This window comes from Emydura macquarii, unplaced genomic scaffold (assembly GCF_026122565.2).
Source record: "Emydura macquarii macquarii isolate MOO-44397 ecotype Brisbane River unplaced genomic scaffold, CSIRO-AGI_Emac_v2 contig_2897, whole genome shotgun sequence".
NCBI lineage: Eukaryota > Metazoa > Chordata > Testudines > Chelidae > Emydura > Emydura macquarii.
The window spans coordinates 6946002-6970520 of NW_027133034.1; the positions used below are offsets into that span (position 1 = coordinate 6946002).

At 37.9% G+C, this 24519-nt stretch overlaps 1 protein-coding gene across 3 annotated transcripts in view; it reads left to right on the forward strand.

Annotated features, from left to right (window-relative positions):
• CEP78 (centrosomal protein 78) overlaps positions 1–23911 on the forward strand; it is a 41706-nt gene extending 17795 nt beyond the window's left edge. For all 3 annotated transcript variants that reach the window (XM_067568736.1, XM_067568737.1, XM_067568735.1), the window contains 10 exons: positions 253–366; positions 606–670; positions 4073–4181; positions 6711–6843; positions 9739–9784; positions 11587–11733; positions 15533–15610; positions 17855–18021; positions 20786–20939; positions 22816–23911. In XM_067568736.1, coding sequence (XP_067424837.1) covers positions 253–366; positions 606–670; positions 4073–4181; positions 6711–6843; positions 9739–9784; positions 11587–11733; positions 15533–15610; positions 17855–18021; positions 20786–20939; positions 22816–23328 — 1526 coding nt within the window. In that variant the 3' untranslated portion in view covers positions 23329–23911. The remainder of the gene's footprint in view (positions 1–252; positions 367–605; positions 671–4072; positions 4182–6710; positions 6844–9738; positions 9785–11586; positions 11734–15532; positions 15611–17854; positions 18022–20785; positions 20940–22815) is intronic.
• The last annotated feature ends 608 nt before the right edge of the window (positions 23912–24519 follow it).

Below are 24519 nucleotides of genomic sequence, written 5' to 3' on the forward strand. Positions count from 1 at the left end.
GCAGCTACATCTTGTAACTCTGATATCTGATAATGACTTAAATGTTAATCTTCATCATGCATTTAAAATACTACCTTAGCCGTTCCTTGAGTAGAGCTAACGGTACTATTTTATGTATTTATTTTATTTTGGTTACTCACAGGACTCTTAAGTATATTCATATGAATTTTTTCATTATGGATAGATTAATTATGTGAATTATTGGTTGTAAATTATGCACTGAGTAATATTTAACCTTTTAAAACATTTTAGCGCTTGACTTGCAGCAGTGTGGAATTTCCAATGATGGAGCAAAATCATTGTTAGATGCTTTTCAAACTAACACAACTCTAGTGATATTGGACATAAGGAAAAACCCACTAATTGGTATGTACTTATATCTGTCTCTCCATTCTGATTAAAAAAACAAAGATTTGTCATGTATACCTTTTTTTTAAAATGTAGCATTTTCAGAAGAATTAAACCAGATTTTACTCAACATTTGCCAAGTACATTTTAAATAAAGGGAGATGTTGACTTGTTTTATCTATCTCTGTGTGACTATTTTATCAAAAATAATGTAATATTGAAATTAATTAAATGAAATTAATTTTGTTTCACACTAGATCACACTTTGATGAAAAAACTTATTGAAAGAGTTCTCATGAATGGAAACAGTGCCAGTTCAGAGGTATGTTTTAGGCATTCTGTAGTGACTTTTGTTTGTCTGTATTTGGATTTAAAACAAACCATGATGATATGACACCACGTGATTCTGTCCAGATTGGTATAACTCTTTTTATTTAATATTAAAGTAAGTTTATGTTCAGGTTGCAGTTAAAAATCACAAGAATTTAGAAAATGCAAAAGCTAAAGTACCAGCAGCAACATTAGCTATGCCTCCTTGAACATCCAGTATATTTTATATATTTTACAACATAAATGATAAAACAGTAATTAAATATTTAATAAGAAAAAGAGGAATAGCAAACAGTGCATATGCACAACCTAATGAAGTTAAAAATGCAGTTGGAAGTTCTCTATCTTCTGTAAGTTCCGATTTTAGTGATCCTTAATTGGTCAACCTTAATGTCTCAATAAAGCATTTCTTTCTTTTTCTTTCTAATTTCCTAGGTTAGGAAATAACATCATATGTTGTTTTCTTAAGTGAGTAAATTAAATTTTTCGAGTGACTGCACATGTCCATTCCTCTGTAGGTATGTGCGCGCCCTGTGCACAGTTGTAGGAGATCTTTCCCTCAGGTCCCTTTGGGGCCAATCGGGCACCCTCCGCTGTTGCATGCTGCTATGTGCGGGTATAAGACGGTGGAGTCATCCCCAACCCTCGGTTCCTTCTTACAGTCGGTGACAGTTGTTGGAGTGCTTTCAGTCTTGCTATAGCAAGTTCTTCTCTCATTCCTTGTATATAGCCTGGTTTTTCTTAGAAGTTAATAATTAGATAAGTGTTTAGTGTTAAGTTTCATTTTTCAGATGTCTTTTCACCAAATTTAAATTTCAGTCAATACTGGATGAGGTACCAGAGCTATGCCTCGCTCTCCGGGTTTTAAGGCCTGACCATCATGTAGTAAGATGACATCAATCAGCGACCCCCACCCAACCTGCCTAAAATGTTTGGGAGTCCCGCATTAGCGACAAGTGTCCTATCCGTAAGGGATTCAAGCATTGCTCTAAGAAAGATAGAGTGGCCAGGTTCAAGCATCTCCTTATGGGGATGGCACTTTGCTCACCAGCAGAGCCATCACTTTTGGAATGGACTCCAAGTAATGTAGCAAAATTTTTTGTCCTGAAGGAGCTGATGACCTTTCCTTACAAGCCTCTGGCACAAACATCTCTTAAATATTTATTGATCAAAATGGTCTTTGTTATAGCAATTTCATTGTTCTTTGATGGCCTCTCCATCTTGTACTGTGGTACTCAAGGTCAAAGCCATTATGAGACCCTGTCTCAGCTTCATGCCTAAGGTGTTCTCAGACTGATACCTAGCTCAATGTATTTCTCTCCCTGTGTTCTTCTCCAGATCCAATTCCACCTATAGGAATTTTATCTCCAGACCCTAGATGTAAATAGGGTGTTGTGTTCTTGGAAAATATCAAGCATTTTAGAAAGTCCAATAAGTTATTTGTAGCATTTGGGAAGTTGTCAGGGACCTGTTTATTAGATACTTTCACTGGATTAGGAGAGGTATGGAGCATTGTTACATCTAGGAAACCAGTATGTCCTGCTATAAAATACACTCAGTGAGAGTTACTGCAGCATAATTGCCTTAAGCAAGTTCTCTTGATGAAGATAAGCACAGCAGCAACTTAGTGTCTGGTGAAAGTATTCACTAAACTCCACTCCTCGGATTTATCATTGTGCTCCAATGCTTAGTTTAGGAGACCTGTGCTACAATCCATATTTAACTAAACTCTTAGCTCACTATCCTGCTGGTGGATCTCACTATTTGCAAATCTCCCACAAGTGGGAAGACTCACAAGACCTCAAAGAAGAAAGGCGATTACTGACTAGTGATTGTTATTCTTCAAGAGTTACCTCTGTTTATTTGCTCTCTCTGCCTACCTTCTCTTCTGATATAATATCAGGTCTCTAGTTAGGGAGAAGGAACCGTGACAATTGGGATTACACTCCCTCATATGAAGTAGGGCGATGATATCAGCCTCATGCAATGTCTCTCATGCACCTCCCAAAGAACACAGCTTTTCAAAGCTGTTCCGCAGCTCAGTACCAGGGATGATATATCCCACATATGGGAATACAAGTGTGACAATGCAGAGGTGACTCTCGAAGAACAACAGTAATAGCAAGTAACCTCTCTTTCTAACTATCAGACCTGCAAATTCAACCTGGACTCTGAAAGTCCAGCTGTGTTCACTCCAGATTATACTTCATCATTAATTTATTAAACTTCACTTGCAGAATCTTTATTTCTGTTGACTCATGAGCCAGATTAGAATCCAGCTGACTTTCCCATAGCTGTTGGCTCAGCAGTAAAAAGTAGTAAAAACTTATTTTTGTCCTTAAAGTAAGTAAATCTAACTCTGAATACAAGGAAGGCAGAACAGCTGAGAAAGACAATGCTGTTTTTACATTAACACTCTTTTCTGATCATCACCACACTCTAGAGAGGAGCATAGAATCCTACCAGAATGTTCTTAATACTTTCATGCATGGGGGGAAGAGGGGGAGAGAGGACTTTTTGATGTGACACATGCTGTGGTACTGATGCCAAGCTTTTTGGAGGCCTTGGCTCCCATGTTCCATTATCTCTACAGTGTTGAGAGAGATGCTTTAAAAAAACAAACAAAATACTGGAATAGATAGTTGGAACATAAACCTAGAAAAATACTGGTCAGATTCGGTCCCTTTTAAGAATCACCTAGAGCAACGCGGTGTCATCTTGAGGGAAAACAGTACATTCAAAGCAAAGCTTTTTCTTTGATCTCAGTACACTTTGATTTTTTGTGTGAATTCTTCTCATAAGTGTGCCCTATTGACATGCCCTATCACTGCAGGCACTGAAAAAGAAATTACTTGATATATTTTTTTAAAAGCTGTATTTTTAGTTGTAATATAAGACCTTACTAGAAAGTCTCTATTACTGTGGAGAGCTTTGGCTTGAGCCAGACATTCCTACGTATCAACTCTGTAGGGGAGCACGGAAAGCAAGTGCCAGTTTTTCTTTTTTACAGGGCATGTGCCGTTTTTGTTACTATAAAAGGAGAACTGTTTTGAACAGAGGAAGAAAAAGTTGGATCGGGGGTGCCTTAAAGGTGTTCTGGGAACATTTGCCTACTGATAGTGAGATGTTTATATCCAGTCAAGTTGGAAATGATTTTGTTAAATAATAAGTGATCACAATTTCTAAAAATCTTGAAGATTTTATCTCATTCCTGATTATTGCAAACTCAAATTAGCAAGACTACATAAGTGAAGTTTATTAAATAAAATACTCTATATAGAAAAGTAATTGTTAGTGTATTAGCTATGAAACTCTAAAACTAGTACCTCCTGAAATATCAGCTACTAAAATGAAGTATATGTTTTGGGTTTTTGTTTTTTATTTAATGTTCTAGTACAAGTGGCTGACATCTCCCTCTTCAAAGGATGGTCTCAAACCTAAATCAAAAAAAAGAACTATTGTCCTAGGAAGTGGTCGGAAAGGAAAAGCTACTATTCGTATTGGTAATACTGCCTTCCCTTTCTCTTAGAAATAACTTCTGATTTTTTTCAAAACTTGTCAGTTCTCGCTGTTCTACATGCCCCTATCTGTCTAGAAAGAAGGCAGTGAAATTGGTCCCAAGGGGATGGCAAATACAAATAGTAATGACAATTTTCATCGACTTTATACAGACACTTCTACTCTATATGATGATTTTACTGTACATGTTATTGGTCTCAATAGTGAGAGAAAAATAAATAGAATATTTTGGTGGAAGAAGGACAGCTGGTGGGAGGAAAATGGATGTAGTGCTTTTGGTTATGAAGTAACCATTTAAAATTGCATTCTTAAACAAACAACTAGCCCCATCTCCCAGATTAAAATACTATCTTCTTATCTCCTGTTCTAATCTTATGCTGATCATCACACTAGTAATTGTTAACTGGGATACCTTTATGTTGATGACATTAGACATAGCTAATAGTACTTTCCCTATTAGAATATAGATAGGAAAACCTCAGCTGTAGAGTTGCCCCTTTTTTAGTTTGGCAAAACTGAATTTAATAGAAATGAATTGTTCCAGCCCCTCTTGCCAAACTTCACTGCGTCCTTCCTGTTGGAGGCATGAGAGACCGTGGCACGTTAAGGGCTTGTCTAAACATAAAAGTTTGTACTGCTTTAACTTTACTGGTAAAGTCAAAAGTAGTACAAGCCCTCTAGTGTGAATGCAGTTATCTGTTTAAAGACTCTTTTATCAGTATAACTTATTCCTCTTCCTTTACAGAAAGCACTGTTAAGTATGATTTTGACTGTATGAGGGGTTCTACTGGTATAATTATTTCAGTAAAATTTGACATCCTAACCAAAATATTTCTACTGGTACAAAAACTGTGTCTAGACCAGGCCTTATTCTTTCCTTCCCCTTCTTGCTGGTGCTTGGTAGAATTAGTAACATTCTTTGTGAGTTCTCTCAGTTCCATGAGCACTAGATTAGTGCTTTTGATGCTCCATTCCCTATTTGAGAGGGTAGCAATATTTTCAACAGGCTGTGTACTTCAGCTCATGAAGAATGAACTGAGAAGTGATCAAAGACACAAAAGCTAAAGATCTGGTAATTTGGGAGCAGCATAATCAGTGTTCCCACATGGTCAGACAAGCAGATTTATGGAAAATCAGATGAAATTTTGAAGATTAGGATTCAACAATGGAATGCCAGAATCAGTCTAAAACAAAGCAGAATAAACACTTTAAAAAACCTGAAAATGTGTTTTAGAATAGCTAAAATTTGCCCAATGTTCTACGTGTTTCACAAAATACGAAAGTTCTCCAGATTCACTCATTACTACCTGAATCACAGATTCCTACTTCTGCTGATCCCTTTTCACAACAAATAACACACAATCAGTACAAAAACAAATGAAGCACAGGGATTTCTGAATGAAGTGTGCTTCATCATCATAGACCCTTCCCTCCCTCCCAGGTTAGCCTTATCATAGTTTACTTATTCTTTGAAATGCTTTGGCTTTTGGAGTCTTGGCAGTAGAGAGTTGTCTATTTTCTCATGTTTCAGGCTTTCCATAGCAGACTCTCCATTGCTAGCATAAGCTATGATGACTTTGGCCCTATTTATCAATAGCAATGCTGTCACTTCTTTATCACAAGTAAACCTGCTAATCTGAATAAATTATTCATAATGTTCTTATTTTGAATATGTGTATCTCAAGTATGGTTAATGACTGTGACGCATGATAGTATAAATATTTTTCAAAAGATTACTAAAATCATAGTTAATTGCATTTCTTTGGCTGTTTATCTTTTTTTAATCTTTGCTTCAGTGATTTGGAGACACAGAGGTAAGCACAAGTCAAAGTGTGCCCAATAGATTTCAAAGGGCTTCAAATTGAGATGGTTGTGAGGATAGGGGAGAAAATTGCTGCTGCTGCTAATTTAAAAAAAAAAATCTTCTCCTTAATCCTAGTAATTTGCTCAACTGTGACCAGGAATTTGAAGTCCTATCAACATCAATTATGTCTTTTTACACTCCCCCAGATTAGCAGGACTATGGGATGTCCTCCAGAGAAATGTAACTCAAAGTTAAAGTACTTATTTCTATTTTCAGACATTTCACTGAGGTAAATGATATAAATTTCATGAGCACTTCTTGAGTTTGACTGGGTTCTAACTGATGCAAGACCAACGGTGGGGTGGACTCTTAGCTGTACCCTCAGGAATTTGGTGCAGTCTATACTGTAAGCTAAATCAGTCTCCGGGCTAATGGGTTTAAGGATATAGTCTCACTTTCTTTGTACTCAAGAGTACCTGAGCTATTTTCACTCAAGCATTCAAAAGCAAAAAATTAATTCTTGAGTAGAAACACACTCAGAAAAATTTCAGCTGGAAAGGTGAATGTCTGAGGAAAGTTATGAGCAATTGAAAGAGGATCCTTAAAATGGAAATGCCTAAGCAACCTTAACTCTAGCTGTCTGTCTGTCTGTCCATGTTGTAGCTGTAATGAATTCTCTCTTTTCCCCTATCCCTGCTGTACAATACAGGGTTAGCATCTAAAAAGTCCATACAACCTGGAAAGAGTCCATCTGATAAAGATAGCTATTCACCAAAACCATTACCAGCAGGTGCATATGGTTTCCTACCTTGGCGTACTGCAGAACGTGCAAAAAGGTGCAGGTGAGGTATTGAGAGCACGAGGAAGAAAAGACAACATGCCAGTTATATCTTGGATTACAGTAGAATAAGCAGATATGTTTTTCAAAGGTCATAATGTAAATTCTAATCTGTATTCATTTTAAAACAGGTTAGAATACACAAAACAGATTTTACATTGCATTCATAATCCTTTCTGTGTCTTGTATTTTTAACATGGCTCTGCCAGTGGTCATCGGTTAGCTTCTTCAGCAGTAATTAAACTAAGCTTTTATTACTGCTCCATGGATGTTTCAAAAGAATTCTAAAATTTAGCTGCACATAGATTTTGTTTTTATACAGTGCTTTTTAAAAATAAAAACAACATGGAATATTTCAGATGTCATAACTGGTTCTGTAAACCAAGCAGATGAATAATGCTATTGGAAAAAATTGATACTTTCTAATTCAACTGATCCATTTCTTTTGTTGAGCCATATCTGCTTGCGTTAGTGACAACACTTTTTAATGCTTTTTAGTCCTTTTAGCTCTGCAGTGCTAACACAACTGAGGAAAGCTGAACAGGGTACTATTCCTTCTTGTACATCATCAAGATAATTGTTTACTAAATTCTAATCAGTTTATGCAACCATACAAATAAACGTATAATTTATCTTTTTGTCATGTTTCCCCATCAGTCTGTTTTGCCACATAGATTCACAAAGCGACAGCTGCTTTCTGCACTTGAGCTTCTGCTAATACTTTGCCTGCCTGTCTTATTTACCTGTCTCTCTTTTTATTTTCTATGTTTTTCACCTAATGTGGAGTTAATTGAATTTCCCATGTCTGCTCAGATTCTGCTACCTTTTTAAAAAGACAGAGTGGGTAATTCTTCCACAATTGAGACAGCAGTAAAGATGCAAGAAACTGATCACTGGATCTTGGTGGTGGAGGATCTTTGTTGAGCCTCATCATTCAGGCAGGGTAAGGTATGCAGAAGTTTGTAAGCTGCTCTGTTTTAGTGGAACTGAGCAACTCCTCAGAATGGGAGACTGTGTGTGTGTGGCTGGAGGAACGATGGCATTGGGAACTCAAACAGTGAAAGGGGCCAAAGTTCTTGTCAGGTTAGAAGAGGCTTGCAGGTGGAGGTAATGGCCATGCATAGCTCCTAAGCCCTAGAGCATGGGTGGGGAATGTCCAGCCCGCGGCGAGCCGTATAAGGCCCGCAAAATCATTTGGTCTGGCCTTAGCGGTGGCGGGGAATTCGGCAGCGGCGCGGTTTCACGGCGGCGGCGGGGTTCCATGGGGGGGGGCAGTACCCGCCACCGAAACCCTGCCGCCGTTTGCCCCTTTTCGGCGGCGGGGGGACTTCGGCGGCGGGCACTGCTCCACACCCCCCACGAAACGCCGCCGCCGCCGTGAAACCGCGCCGCTGCCGAATTCCACCCCCAGCCGCCAGGGCCACCATCAGGCCCTTGACAGAAAAAAGGTTCCCCACCCCTGCCCTAGAGGAACTGTCTAGTCCTCCTCCCCCATTCCACCTCTGGAGTCAGTTTTGTCATCCGATAATAGCAAAATAAATGTGAACTTCCACTACCCTATCATTCATTTTGGTGTGTTAATTTAATCTTAACTTGAAAAGTTAATTGGATGCTTATGAATAATGCTGCATAATTCAATGTGGCTTTGCTACATAAATCAGGTGAGGGATGCCTTGCTGCCTAGTTTAAGCCTATTGTGCAACATACTACAAAGGGCTTTGGTTACACCTGTGCTAACCTATTGACAGACTTACACAGGTGTTTCAGAGGGCACATACCTGGCCACAGTGATCTATGCTTTCATGACTTCTATTGCATCTTGTATCTAAGGGTGAAGCCACAAACCTTGGAAAAACTCCAACTGGTACAAACATATTATTAAACTGGTTTAGAGCTGTTTATTAGGTGGAGGCCTCTGAGTGCAGGGAACAAAACTTTCACAGGAGCTGGATCTAGTCTGAGGCGTTCCTTTCTGTGAGGAATAAGATGGACCATGGACCTTATCTCTTTCAGAACTAAATACAAAACTCATTTATTTGACTTACTTTTTCTGTGAAAGATGAAAAAGTAATTGTTGCTATTTCTATTTTATTTTGAAGGTGCTCAGATACCAGGGGCAATAGGAGGGCTTTATAAATACTTAAAAATACTGATAGCATAATTTGAAGGCACTAGGAATGCACAGGTGTAACTGAAGAAAAAATCTGGTTTGCATAGCCTCTTTGCTGGTGGTGATGCACAAGAAGGAAAAGATGTAGCTTATGAGCCTAGGTGCATTTGCAGGTCTGACTTAGTTTTTCTCTTTTTAAGCAATAATTTGATCTCGCAAACACTGAGCCACAAATTTGGAACTCCACAACACCATATTTACATATTTCTTTCATGAGCAGGTTTGGCCAAGGAAACATGCAGAAAAACTGTACATGTAATTAAAAATTTATAAAATTAGAGGCCAAGATATACAAAACTGGGTGTCTAAAGTTACATTCCTAAATCCATAGTTTTAATCATCAAAATAAGACCTGGTTTTCAAAAGTGCCAAGAACCCAACATCTTTTACAAACTTCATGGTGCCTAACTCAGGCTGCTTATTTATGTATCTAACTGTGGACTTAGTAGCCGAACTTTAGACACCCAATTTTGAAAGCTTGGCCTAAATCTTGATTAGAAAGTAGAGTTACTTTGTTGTACAGAATGGTATTTTAATGACAGTTTGTTCAAGGGATCCTGTCAAGTATTTTTATACAGTGTTTTAACTTTTATTTCTTTTGAATATCTTTGAAATGTGTGTTTGCAGGATCAGGACCCTTAAATCAAATTTATACCTTGAAATTGCAATGCTGACAAATTATATTTTTTTTCTCGAAAAACCCAACCTGATTTAACCATATCATTTTAGGGGTTTTCCAGCAGATGGTGCCAGTGAGTTACCACTGAAGATCCAGGTATGATCATGATTTATCTATCAATTACATATCACTAGGTAGGCACATGATGCAGTACCATAGATAATATGCTGAACAAATAAGAATCCTTTGTACCCAGTGAGCTTCCAGTATAAAACCACAAAGTGGCAAAACAGAAGTGGAGAGTGTTTTTTTTAATGGCTTAAATACTTCCTGTGAGCATGGAAACTGTCATGGTAACACTTTTTAACCTTTGGGAAGAATTATTTTTAAGCAATATGAGATTTCATTTTCTTCCTTCTATCAGTTATTTTTATTGCTGAATAAGTGGTTACAGTACTATTCTTCTTCGAGTGCTTGCTCATGTTGATGCCAGGTAGGTGTGCGTGCACCACGTGTACAGTCGCTGGAAGGTATCCGTAGGGTCATCTGTGGAGCCCCCTGGAGTCATGCCTTCATGGTGCCCTATATAGGATGCTGCCGACTCCCCACCGCCTCAGTTCCTTTTTAACACCTGTAGTGGTTGCTGGAACATTCATTCACTCTTGCTTTGCAAGCGCTTTTCCCTAGTGGTTTTCTTCTCTAGATAGTGCCTATAAATAGTTAATAGTCTAAATTAATTGCAGGTTTTTATAGTATAGTTTTTATTAGTATTGATAGATAGGACCCTGCTTATCAGGGTCAGGATTTCCCCTTCCTGGGGATGGGGCATTCCTTGATCCACTGGCTTTAAAATATGTGGGGCTTGTAAAAAGCCCATGCCCAGAATCAGTCACCGTACCACCTGCCTTAAGTGCCTAGGGGAGACCCATCAAAGGGATCGTTCAAGATCTATAGGGATTTTCACCCCAGGACAAAAAAAGAGAGAAGCCAAACTGAAATTCATCCTCATGGAGGCAGCTCTCCGACCAACATCGGACCTGGTGGAACTGACACCCAGTAAATTGGTGTGGAGTGCACCGGTGTCCGTGAGAGAGACAGCACTGAAAAAGGACTCTGTGTAGCCAGAGACACTTGGCAGCATCGTGAGTCACTGGCACTGATGGATTTCTCACAGGCACGGCACCGTTCCCGTTTCCCTGTACCTCGGAAGAAGCAGAGGAAGACAGACAGAGGGTGCTCGCCAATGCCCAAAACAGCAGGGCAAAGAGGCTTGAGCGGAGTGTGACCCACACTGTGCCACTCAAGTACTGAAATAAGTGTCCACATGAGAGGATTACACTGTTTTAACTAAATCAGTACAGTGTTCTAACATAGACAGGCTTCAGTTGGTTTTAAAAAAATTAGCTTAAAAAACCTGCTGTCTTGGATCTTCCTGATGCAATGAGGCTAAATGTATTGTTACTCACAATTATTACACTGTGTGTTTTGTGGGGATGTGCTTACATACATATATAAAGCTCTCTGGCATAATTATAACAAAAATTTACCACCCAGGCACAATATTTACCTCTATGCCCATAATTGTTATGATAATGAAACAATATTTTCATAGTTTATGGTGCTTGAAAAAATACTCTCACTGGTTGACTATTATTGTGTTTCAAGCCTTGTATAAAGAGAGGCTACAAATAAAGTAAAAGTTTCTGACAGGCCATACACTTTACCCCATTTTTGGCATAGAAATTACTTTGCAAAGGATTTATCATACTCTTTCCACATGGACTTATTTCTAGGTTGTGTAGAACTATGCAAAATAAGCATGTTATAACTAATTTGGAACAAAGAACTTTGAGGATGAAATGGCTTCCAATTGGAAGCATTCACTAACATTATGTAACATTTCCTTGTTAAGCATTTTTTTAATAATGCCCGTACATTCACTCATTTCATGTAAGCAGACAGGCATTCCTGTGAAAGTGACATTGGAAAGTGCTTCTACATCTGAAACTGAAGAGACAGAAGGGGCTTCAGAGGACATTATGCACGATCCTGATTTGACAGAATCCTCAGATAAAACTAATGTACAGCGATATCAACGATTACGGGTAAGAAGAAGTAATTACGTTCTTTAGATTTTTCAAAAGATGAGTGCATAGAGCTTCTATTTTTGCAGAAAAATGGGTTTTTAGAATTAGGTGTGAAAGGGAGCTCTGGCTATTTATCCATTTAATGATTATTTATGTACTTCTGTTATACCATATGGCATATTGCCTTGATTCAACAAGGTACTTAAATCTCAGTTCAAGAGGGTTCTAACTTTAAGCACAACTCCTTTCCTCAGTGGTTAAGGAGAACAGTTTATCTCCTTCCTCTTTACAACAATCTTTTAGGTACTTGAAGACTGTTATCATGTCCTCCATCAGTCTTCTCTTCTCCAGACTGAACAAACCCAGTTTTTTCAGTGTTTCCTCATGGGTCATGTTTTCTAGACCCTTAATCATTTTTGTTGCTGTCCTCTAGATTTCATCCAATTTGTCCATATCTTTCTGGAAGTGTGTTGCCCAGAACTGGACAAAGTACTTCAGTTGAGGCTTATCAGTGCTAAGTAGAGTGGAAGAATTACTTCTCGTGTTTTGCTTACATCACTCTTGCTAATTACATCCAGAATAATGTTCGTTCATTCGTTCGTTTGTTCTGCAACGGTATTACGTTGTTGACTTATATTTAGTTTGTGATTCATTACAACCCCCAGATTGCCTAGGAAGAAGTACTGCAGAAAACAGTCATTTCCCATTTTGTGTTTGTGCAATTGATTATTCCTTCCGAACTTTAGTACTTTGCATTTGTCTTTATTGAATTTTGTCCTATTTAATCAGCCTTTTTTTCCAGTTTGTCAAGATCATTTTAACACTGCTATAGTAATATAGTAGCATTACTATAAAACACTCTCCCCAAGGCAGAATAACGACACTGAAATGCTGGCAGTTGAGAAGCTAATTTGCAAAATATATTTTGCTACCAAATTAACATTATTTTAAACCACACTGTTGCAGAGGTTTTAGCTTCAGATCATTTGAGCTATCATTCATTGTATCTGATTGTATTGATTATGTTCTTAAAGATTTTCCCAAGGGCATAGATTGTTTTTACATAATCAAAAGAAATAAAATATAAATATTAGCTAAATATGTTAAGTGGCAGATACATGCTCAGAAGGAACATAGAGAGTGATTGGGGTATGGAGGACCCAGCAGAATGACTTTACTTCAATATATGTTCTCTTGTGAAGGGAGAACTTACTACATGTCTGTCTTGGAAAATCCCAGCTAGGGGAAGGGAAAAGAGGGTGAGGGGAGTAGGTATTTATTTGTTATGTTTAGAACAATGCTTCTCTTGGATGGTGAACAAATTCAGTACATTTTGAAACCTATCTGAAAAATGTCTTCACAATGTCTTGCCTTTCCTGTTAACTGAGGGCCAGATTGTGATATCTATAGTCACATTAAATAAGTAGTACCTGATGCAGAGAGGTTTATTTCAGTGCAACTGTTCAAGGATCAGAATACCACTTAATGTGAAGAAGGGTGACGTAATTTGGCATTTAAATATATTGCTTCCTTTTGTCTTACACTTCTTGACATAATGGCAGCTTACAGTCTCTTTGTCTTACGTTCAATAAAATAATATTTTAGTCAATGTGGTTCATTTTTAAAACAAGATAAAGTGATTCTGGTATTTTAAATGAAAACTCCAGTATTTCTCAAAACTAAATAAAAATAGGAACTGATATACTCCTTCTCTCCACTAGAGGGAATCAGATGTGCTTGAATTGGCTCTTATGCACGGTAGAAAACCCTAAGGATTATAAAATTGTAAATAGTGATTTAAATGGTGGACTTCACTCTCCAGATAGTGCAATCTCTAACTTTAAATAAGCACTGCAGGTGTTTATATAATATTTGAAAAGAGTTAACCTGTTTTTAGTTTTTAAAGGCTAATCTGTATGGTAATTTACCTAAAAGTTAATTGTTCCTCTCTTATTTTGCAATCCAACCTTTCTATATTCGGATATTTTCTATATTCATTTATGTTGCACTGCAGCCTAGTGTAGGCGATCTAATGTGAGACCATAACTGCAAAGGAGTTCAGGACAGATTTTATTTCCTCCTTAATCGCATCCATGGAATTCTTCAAAGCTCTTGTGGTAGCCCTCTCTGTACTACTTCACCTGTGCAAGTCCGAACTTATCTGGAAATGTAACTCCCCCTGATCAACTTGAATAAAAGGATTTTCTGCATAAGGACTGCAGAAGAGGGTAAACTATCTAAAGGACAGATTTCAAAAGTGGGTACTAAGTCTGCACAACAAACATTGCACATGCACCTGTTTTAGTACCCACAAATGGGTGCAATTAAGTCATCCTCATTTGAAATTTTGGCTTCTAATAATACTTAGGAGGAGATTCAACAGAAATTGTTTTTCCTCTCTACACTATATTTGGTGCAGACATTTATTTGATAGTTCCTAATTAAGAGCCTGATCCTGCAAACGCTTACCAGCAATAGTGCTTACCATGTTCACTAAATCTTACTGAAGTTGATTTCTTTGGGACTGTTCACAGCAGTAATCAGTATGCCAGCATATTTGCATGATGGGGCAAATGTATAAGACATAATGTATCTTTGATGGGGAGGTAAGTAAGAATGATCATTAAGAAGTCGGTTACGTATGAGATATATCTTGATGTCTCTTCTCATGTAGGCAACTAGCAGGAATGCAGTAATGTCTGATATGACTGATATCTGTTCTCTTTTAGAGATTTTTCTGAGGGTATTTTTTTATTTTCTTAGGGTATCTTTAATGTAGTGTTACACATTGGCAAAGTTTATCAAATTTTGGTATTATTAGAATGCTGTTTTCCTAAGCATCTCTGACTTTTTTTTTTCCCCCCAAGTTTCCCTTTTTCTTGATTTCTGATAGCAAAGACCATGTGCCATCTCTGCTGGCACAAAGTCTTCCATGGACAAGTACAGTTAGAGCCTGTGAAGGAAGAAGTCTGTATCCAGCTAGATATATCTTCACGAAAAGTTTCTGTGAGGCCTTCTGCAGCTCAACAGCTGTCTTCACCTAACGTCTCCTCTGGCTCTGAATACCTAAAGGAAGATGAGGCTATAGAAAGCCCATTCTCATGTTTTTAGTCTGTGAATGATCCTGTTACTTGAATCCCCCACCTCCCTCACAGGATTTCAAAAGTTTTCAGAAACTCTTGGGAAGCTTATCTGAAGTCCCAAGCTTGGAGTTGTTTGTAGCTTGTTACTGAGTAATTGCATCAGCTCCTTATTTTAACTAGTAGTGTTCTATAACTTGAAATAGACCTCTTACTTAGATCCATTTCTCCCACCTCTTAAGAGAGCTGACATTCTTTTTAAAGTTCCACGGGAGTATTAAAAACAATATGCCTCCTGTCTCTGACACTCTGATTAGCTATGGCTCATGGGAAGTTGATTGATTGAATCAGTGTGCATTAACTTCTCTTCTTACCCACTATTTTGGAGTCTTACAATAGATTCTTGATATTACAGGAAGGAATTGAATGCAGTTGGGTATCTGTCCCCTTATGTGAACTTGAGCAGTAATGCATGTAGCCCCAAAAGACATTACTATCCAGAAAGTTCAGAAACTGTGCACAATACCTACATTTTGGATCAATGCATGTAATCATGTGGGAGAAACACAGTTATAAGGACAAAATTACATGTTATAAACCAACAAAGTATGTTCTTGCAGACAACTATATTAAATCTATAATTTTATGGACTGAAAGTGTACATCCAATTAGAACATAAATGTATTTATATAATATTATAGGTGCATCTGCTTTAAAGATATTTTACTTTCTGACAGATAGAGTTGGAAGAATGTCTAGTAAAATTAAAGGAAGAAAGAAGGGCAAGAGTAAAGGCCGATGAACGGATAATGGAGGTAATGATTGTTCAATATTAAATATCAATTTACCTTTGCTTTTATGGTTGCATAACCTCATATTATCTAAATGCTTAGTTTGGAGTAACTATCCATGATGATTAGGTGTTCATTAATATATTATGTAATGGTCAAGCCAAATTATATTAAATAATTTTTAAAAAAATTCTAGGGTTTTAGTTGCTTTAAAATTATCAGCTCTTCTCTATACAGGCTCTTAATAGAGCAGTGAGCATGGTATATCTGATCACCTTCCAGTAGTGTATTAAGTGACATGATTAACATCTGTCACATGTTTGTTCTCTCACTCTCTCCACATAGGGCAGAGAAGTGCATGCAGTGGACTTTGTTTGGTAGAGTGCTCTGTTTTTTAATATACATGCTGCTATTTGCTAGAGAAGGCAATGTCAAATAAATGAATATTTCACTTGGCATTGAAGGTAATGAGATTTATGATGGTCTTCAGTTCCTGGTGAATTTCATTCCACAGACTTGGATTGGCTTCTGAGGATGTTCTGTCTTCCATTCACATGAGTTTCATCCTTATTATAAAGAGTGGCATTGTGCCGGAGGAGCATAATTGTTGACCCTGGTCTTCATTCTGGAGCTTTAGGTGATCTTTTAGAAATCCTGGGCCAAGACCATGGAGCACCTTGAATATAAGGACCAAGACCTTGAACTTGATTTGATATTCTGTGGGAAGCCAATGTGGAAAAGAGGACAAGTTTGGTGTCCTCATAGTAACTTATGTTGGTGAGAGACACACTGCAGCATTTAGTTTCCTAAATGCTGTAGGCTTCATTCCCAGGTATATTGCATTGCTGTAGTCTCAGCTAAGAAAAGGCGTGAGTAACTGAGGTTAAAGTAATGTGTCATTTACCAGCTTTATAGAAATGATGAAACTTATATTTAGTAATGTGTGGTTGCCACTTGTTCTCTCAGGCTATGGCTACACTAGCATTTACATCAGTATAATTTATGTGATACAAGGAGTGTGAAAAACACACACCCCAAGTGACATAAGTTACACTGACATAAGTTCCAGCATGGGCAGCACTATGTTGGTGGGAGAGCTGCTATAACTACTGCTGCTCATTGGGAATGGTCTAATTAATTTACTTAATAGGGTGGCAACACAGCGACGCAGTTGCATCAGTACAGCTGTGCTGGTGTAAGCACTCTAGTGTAGACATGGCCTTACTGCTTGTGCTATTTCAGAGCCTTGAACTCCAGTTTTAGCCAACTGCTGTTTTAAATGTGCTTTCAGCATCTAGCATCAAGGCCACTTTGATTGTTCACTTTTTGTTAAGTGATTAATCTTTAATTGCTTGTGATTTAGAATCATTTAACTGTTTCTCTGTGGAGTTACTAGAAAGATTCTCCTGGTTAGAGAGTAACCAGTAAATAGGATGCCAAAACTCCAAAACAGACTGTGAGAGTGGATTTGGGTTCTTATGTAGGGTTTAGATTGGGTTAAAATTTTGTGGGTGAAATGTGGCAGTATTCTTCCAAGCTCAAACCATGAGGCACCACTCTCAGTAGCGGATGCAGATGTCCAAAATATAATGTTGTGTACAGTCTAGGCTCCACTGGACTCCTTGAACTTGGCTGTCCTGCTGTAGGGTTGGAATAATATCAATGGGCTCTCCCGCTGACATAGCGACCACCACTCATTTGGTAGTTTCATGATGTCGGCAAGGGAGCTCTCTCCCATCCACATCACACAGCTACACAAGCACTCTTCCAGTGGCACAGCTGTACTGATACAGCTTTGCTACTGTAAGTGTTAAGTGTAGACTAGCCCTCAGTGTGGACATTCAGATAATTCAAATGCCCATTGAAAATTAACACCTCACTGAGAAGTATGGGGGAAGTTCATCCTTTTCAAAGCTATTGTTCCAAATTCAGGAGGACATTGCTACACTTCAGACTTGCTTTTTTGTCTTAAATGAAAGCTACCATTCTTGGTCACAAAAAGGCAGCTGGGGGAAGGTGCCAGTATACTGGCCCAATCTGAGATCTGATTTAGACACATGTATCACTAAATATAAAAAGCGTATGAACCTTTGCCAAGTGATGTCTCTGTTGCTAATGACTATACTGTCTTGGCTGTTTAAACAAAACACTTTTCTCACCTAAAAGAGCACAGTTTGAAATGCTTTACATCCTTTTTCAAGGCTTATATCATCTTCAATGATAACATTAAGTAATACTTGTTTTTTTTCCTCACCCCTTTTTTTGTAGCTGGAAGTTGAAAATGCCCGGTTAAGGAATCTAAACTTCTCTCTATCTGAGGTTCTTCATGCACAGTCAGTAACCAACATGATTCTGGAAGATGAAGGTGTTCTGGGCAGCATTGAGACATCTTTCCAAAAGTTTCATGCTTTTTTAGATCTTCTTAAAGATGCTGGGTATGTTATCGTACTATCTGAGTATGTTACCTTTTTCTGTTGCCTCTTCCCCTACTCAGTCCTCCTCCTGGTAGCGCATGCCTCCTTTACAGGTGTCTAGGAGACTCATGAGAAGGAGTAAATAGAAAATAAACCTCTACCTCTCCGATGTTTTTTCCTTTCAGGATCTCCAACTCCCTCCACATTTTTTCTTTTTCTTAAGAGAAGGAAGCTTTTTCTCCTTCCTTCCAAGCATTCTTTACTGGATTCACCTCCAATTCCCAGCAGCTCTGGGAATATGGCTCTCAACAATCCTGGTGCTGAGAGAGGAATTCTGGCACTGCACATGGGACTCCAGTCTCAGACTCTGATTAGAGGCAGCAGTCTGAGTTTGTTTTGTTGAACCTTCTACAGTTCCTCTCCCCCATGGGCTTCCTTCCTTGTCTCACAGATAAGTCTTTGCCATGACAACCCTGGAATGGAATAGCAGAGCCTGGAAGTTTTCCTTTCTGTGGGTCTGAGCCCCAGTTGTTTTTCTCTGAAAGTGCAAATCTCAGTCTCTGAGTTCTAGCTCACTGCTTCTCTTCCACATTTCCCAAATTCTAAACACATGGTTCCTGCAAAAACTTTCACTTCTGTTTAAGCTTCTGGAAGAAGTCTTTCTCCTCCTCCCCTCTTTTCCCCTCTGCCCCAATTGCTTTTCCTTGGAGAAATCATTTTGGCTGGGGATTTTTCGCCTTTCTCTGCAGCATGGGGCACGTGTCACTTGCAGGTTTAAACTAGTGTACATGGTGGATTCTCTGTAACTTTAAGTCTTTAAATCATGATTTAAGGACTTCAGTAACTCAGTCAGAGGTTATGGGTCTATTACGGGAGTGGGTGGGTGAGGTTCTGTGGCCTGCAATGTGCAGGAGGTCAGACTAGATCAGTGTTTCTCAATAACCGGTCCATGGACTGGCACCGGTCCCTGAGATCTCCCTGACACAGTATAGGAAGCCAGTCCCTGGTAACAAAAAGGTTGAGAAACACTGGACTACATGATCATGATGGTTACTTACGGCCTTAAAGTCTATGAGTTGCCAAGCTGGGGATACTATCCATCCAAAAGTTATACATGCAGCGTTTTTATTCTTTTATTCTATGACTTTAAATTCCATATATCAGGTTCTTAGCAGTATTGGTATGTTTGCTGGCTTATACTGTTCCTCTGGATTACATCCAGTACCTGGAGAGTCTGTCAGTCCTTTGTTCAAAGCTTCAGTTGTAGAGAAGTGGATCCAGAGGTAAGAAGCAGAAATGAAGACAAGATGGAGATGGTGTTGCTGCCTTTTATATTCTTTGGCATGTGGCTTGTCCCAAGCATAAGCACATGAGCGTGGAAAAGCTCTTGTAGTCCCCCGTCCATAGGTATGTCCTGCTGACTCATAGGTGTCGCCCCTGGCTTCTTTCCCTGGGTGCATTGAATAGCTGATTGCCCTTGATGATAGAGGGTACAAAGCTTCTAAGTCTACCATGAGAAGATATCTCTCCCGCATGTGTATGGTGACTATGAGAAGATAAAGTCAATGATCAAGCTACAAATTATCCAGTAAGGATTTCCTATGCAGGGATAAAGGCACACAGTACTAGGACAATGCTGCCATGTGTGTAGTATGCCATATCTCTCAAATAGATCTGCCATATAGCTTTTCTTGGTTGCCAGTGCATTTCTCTTCTAAGTGCTACAAGACAGATGCTTTTGGCTTGGTCTGAAGGACAATCTAATCTTCTCTTGGTCTCTTTCTGTAAACGTACTGGTAATTTTAAATATATAAAATATATTAAACTGTTTGATACTTGGCATAGGATCTGTCTGAGTTGGGAATTTTTGTACTCTCCATTGATGAAGGAAATTTCCTACTGCTTGCTGCTTCCCATTAGTGATGGAGTGGTGGATCAGCAGATATGTACTTTGGAAGGGATAGCTGTGAATAAGTTTCTCTCATTATTGTTTTGTGTGTGTGTGCTTGTATTGCATGTTCCTTTTGATATATGTGTCATTCATGTCATTTAAGAGTAGGATTAATCTGAGACAAGTGAATTATTCTTAAGAGCTCTTTGGGAATGAGACTCCTTGTGTCTGAAGGACCTTTGAAATAATTTTTCCTTAGAAGAAAAGTTCTTTAAGAATGACTGTTTCATGTTTTTAATGTTTTAAAATTAATTTTTATCCTGTGTTCCTTGTATGCTTAGTGTTAAAAGGGATTTTTGTTGGTCGTTTGAATTTTTTCCTCTCAAGTCACTATTATGTATTCTAGAACCACAGAATGTATATTGTAATCCTATGAATTGATCTGCTTGGCAAAAACTATAGGGGTTTTCTTCTCTGTAGGCCTAACTGATTTTTCTTACTCACATTGAGTATTATCTGACTGCATATATAGCCCCATTGACTTCACTGGATTTAATGGGGAAAGGTGTTACTCAGTGTTAATAAGAGTATCACAATCTGCCTCTCTGGTAGTAATGGGCAGGAAAGGTAACCCATAGACAGAAGAATTTTCCCTCCCTTTACTAGTCCTGTCTTTTTTGTTGTAGTACAAAAGCAGGAAGACAACTCCTTGTAGCTTAAAGTAGCCATCGTTTTTAATTATCATTGGATTCCCAAGGCTTTAGAAAAGCCTAAAATTAAAAGGGAAATTTCAAACAAATATTTATTTTGCAACAACTCTCTTCTTTCTTCTGGTACAGGTAGCTACTGCTCATTCTAGAAAGATCACATTTTACATATTTTTTTTTTAAACAGACTTGGGCAACTTGCTACAATAGCTGGGATAGACCAATCTGATTTTGGTTTGTTGGGCCGTCCCCAAATGAATTCTACTGTCAGCAAATCTGTTGTTATACAAAAGGAGAAATCATTTGAAGAAGAAAGACAAGAACATGCACAGAATAGCAAAGTAAGTGTGGGAAAAATCTGAAGAATAATTGTGGCAATATACTTTATTTCCTTGCTGTTGCCCCACTGTAGGTAAAATTCATATATTGAAGAACCCAGGAAAATTTCTCAGAGGCACAGAATCTCCTATATTCTTATGTAGAAAGGGCGTGTGCGCATGTGTGTGTATGAGAAATATGTTTATGAATAGAAATGTATGACATTACTGAAATGTCAATCACCCATTAGTAATGCAGGTTATCCCAAACCAGTTCTGGATGTGTCACTCTTTACAGAAAAACATTTTTAAATGGTATATTTTTTGTACTTCTCATACTTCAAAGTCAGGTTTCCTTAGGTAGCTTGATTCCTACTGTAGAAACTTTGGAAAGAGAAGAGAATTACTATGAATACAATTTAGAAATGTCTACTACTACCTAAAGTAGTTTTATATATAACTGTTACAACTTTAAAATCTGATGTTAGAAACAAATGTGTGTTCCATGGAAAAGCAGGTAATTTCCCCTTTGAGTAATAAAGTTCCCATTTCTAGCCCTGATTTGGGGGGGAGGGCTATATTAGATGTTAAACATGCCATTAGTCCTGGACAGAATATTGCCTTCCCTAAGCATCAGACGAGTATAAATACTGATAAGATTAGACTTTGCAGCATGTTCTGAAAGTTAACAAACTTTGAATCTGTTGGACTAAAGGAAAGTGAATTCCAGAGTCAAGAGCCCTTCAGTAAGAACACCCATGTAAAGATGTACAGATCTGTGGATTGCGTGTTCCAGAGGATCTTAACTGCTAAATTAAAAATGTAGTGGGTGTCCAAAGCCTTGTCTAAGCCAGAAAAATGTGCTTTGCTACAATATCATTGTAATCTTCTTGCATGCTTGTAACATACTTCACATCCACGTTAAAAGAACTCAAATGGTTTACAAGCATGGTACCAACTGCAGAACATTGTGGAATTATGAGGGCTGGTTTACACTCCTTGAATAAATCAAATCTGTTTTAATACTATTTAAGCTGTATGAACTTTAAAACTATTTGGAATGTTACTGTAGATGAGGATATTGTTGCCAGAACTGTTTTTGTGACTGATGTAGTTGTGATTCTGGCCTCTGGAGTCTTGTCTACACTGTCTCCAACAGATTTTAAAGCTGGTTTGAATCTTTTGGAAACTTAACCCAATAGGAAGGCCTGATTGTTTTTTCTTTTTATCTTTTTATCTGAAAATTTTCACCCTGAAGAATGTTAGTGCTACAGTGTGAATGCACAATAACTGAAGGGTTCATCTAGTCTTCCCACTGCTGTCTACAGTACACCAGTGGCTTTGAAAAATCCCATCATGCACTGGTACTGGGAGCTATAGATTATTATTATTTGTATCACCATGGCAATTAGGAGCCCCAGTCATAAACCAGGACGTGATTATGCTAGGAACTGTACAAACACAGAACAGATTGTGGGTTATGTACTAAGAAGGCATTGCAATTTAAATAGCTTAGGACAACACTAGTTTGGACACAAGGCAAACCTGTAATGGTTCTTAAACAATTCAGCATGGTTAATGTGCTTTTATTCAATCATTTGTGCTTTAACTGTGTTGGTGCAACTGGTTCAATTCTGAGGTGTAGACAAAAGCCCAAAATAAATGGGACAAGTGAAACTAATGCAATGTACCTACTTCCTCTACATTGGTTTTCCCAGCCACACTCAGTATCACCCTCCTTACTAAACTGAACTTTCTGGAAAAAGTAAAGGATTGTCCTTTTATCCAATTTCATTATGTATGTATTTTACAAAGGTAACTCTGTAATTGTACAGTAAATTGAATAGTGGCTTTCTGACTTTATTAAGAAATGGATTTTAATTTGAATCTTTTACTTCAGAATGGTGGTGGAGACATCAAAGTTTCTCTTCCTGGCCTCATCCATTCTCAGGTTCTTGTGAATAATACCCTTGCAATTCCCAGAGAAATGCAAGAATTTCAGCTCACTGTTCAACAGCAGCGAGGCTCAGGGGAAGAAACTGAAGCTCAAATGGATAATCAAAGAAAGGAAGAGGAAACATCCAAAAACAGCAAGCCATCATCCTCTGACAAGAGTGTCAAATTAAGTGAACAGACAAAAGGACATTCCTCAAAGCAATCAGCTACTAGTCAGCGTTCATTCTCTGATTTCAATGTAAATCTGAAAAGTAAGGGTAAGAGTGCCACTTCTAGTGAAGAAAGCAAAAACCGTTCCTCAAAAAAACACATCTATAGAACAAATGAAACTGGAATTCCAAATGTTGCAGCCCATGAGGATCAAAGTAAACCCCAAACAGCAGACCATTCTAGAAATGACACAGAGGGATTTGATTCTGAAATACAAGAAAGTATCCATTCCATGAAAAGCATTTGAAATTAGTCTAAAAAGAAGGTTCCGATTGTTTTTCGCATGTATAGGATAAAAAATGTCCATGGATTCTTGAGAGAAATGTATGCTTTGGAAACTTTGTAAAACTTTCCACACTCTTTACTGTTTCTGTTTCACGTAACCATAACCTTTTCTCATTAAGCAGTTTTTAGCAAAACTAAATGATACACTTCAGTGTTGTCTGAGCTTAGAAAGGCTCTGGTGTGATTCAGGGGGTATTTGATTTTGCTACACAGTATAAATGAGTATAGATTTATAATACAGTTTTGAGCAAATAAAATGAATGAGACAGAGTGCTGATTATGATTTGCATTTTCAATTGACCATATTTGAAACCATTGTTTTGTTGTAATACATAGCCATTGGTGCCTAAAACAATATGGTATATTCTCTTTCCATTGTTTGTGTGACTCTCATTATTATTGGAAAAATAATGAATCCAAACCCCTTGTTTTTCAATATTGTTTATTAAGATATGTTCTTGTTTCATTGTTAGAGACACAATAGTGGTTTTGTATATCTTTCCTTTGATAGTAACATGTATTAAAATTATGGTATTTTTATTTAAGTGATTGTTTTCATCTTTTTTTACTATAGAAAGTAAACCATAACTCTTACTGGCCAAATTGAAAATTTCAACCATTTTTGTTGTTTCTGTACAGGGGAGTGTATCTCTGTTTTATCAGCCTATATTAGGTGTGGTGATTCAATAACTGACTTAAAACAAAAACAGCTTGAATTCAATCACTAGCATGTCTCACTTGAAATTTCTATTTCTGAGTTGGTGATGGTTATTCTGAAATAGTGAAACCAATTTGATTTGACTTCATATAGATGGCTGAAAGGGATAGTATTGGAATCATTTCCAACTTGCTGGTTCAAGACTAGTTAATGAAGTCATTACCATCATTAAATAGCCTTTTTAAATGAATTAATTGTGTTGTCCCATTCCTAGTGGACAGGTGCCCTTCTCATAAAAATTCATATTCTATCTAATTTTTCCTCTTGTTGGTAATCTTAGCAGTGATGCCAATGACAGAATGGACATAGAGCCTGAAAGATCATATTATGGTGCTGCAGAGAGTAACAAAAATACTTAGGAAGATAGAATTTCTCCTTGCCCTAGCAGTCCCTCCAGAACAATATTGAGGCACTCTGGTTTGGGCAGTGTGGAGA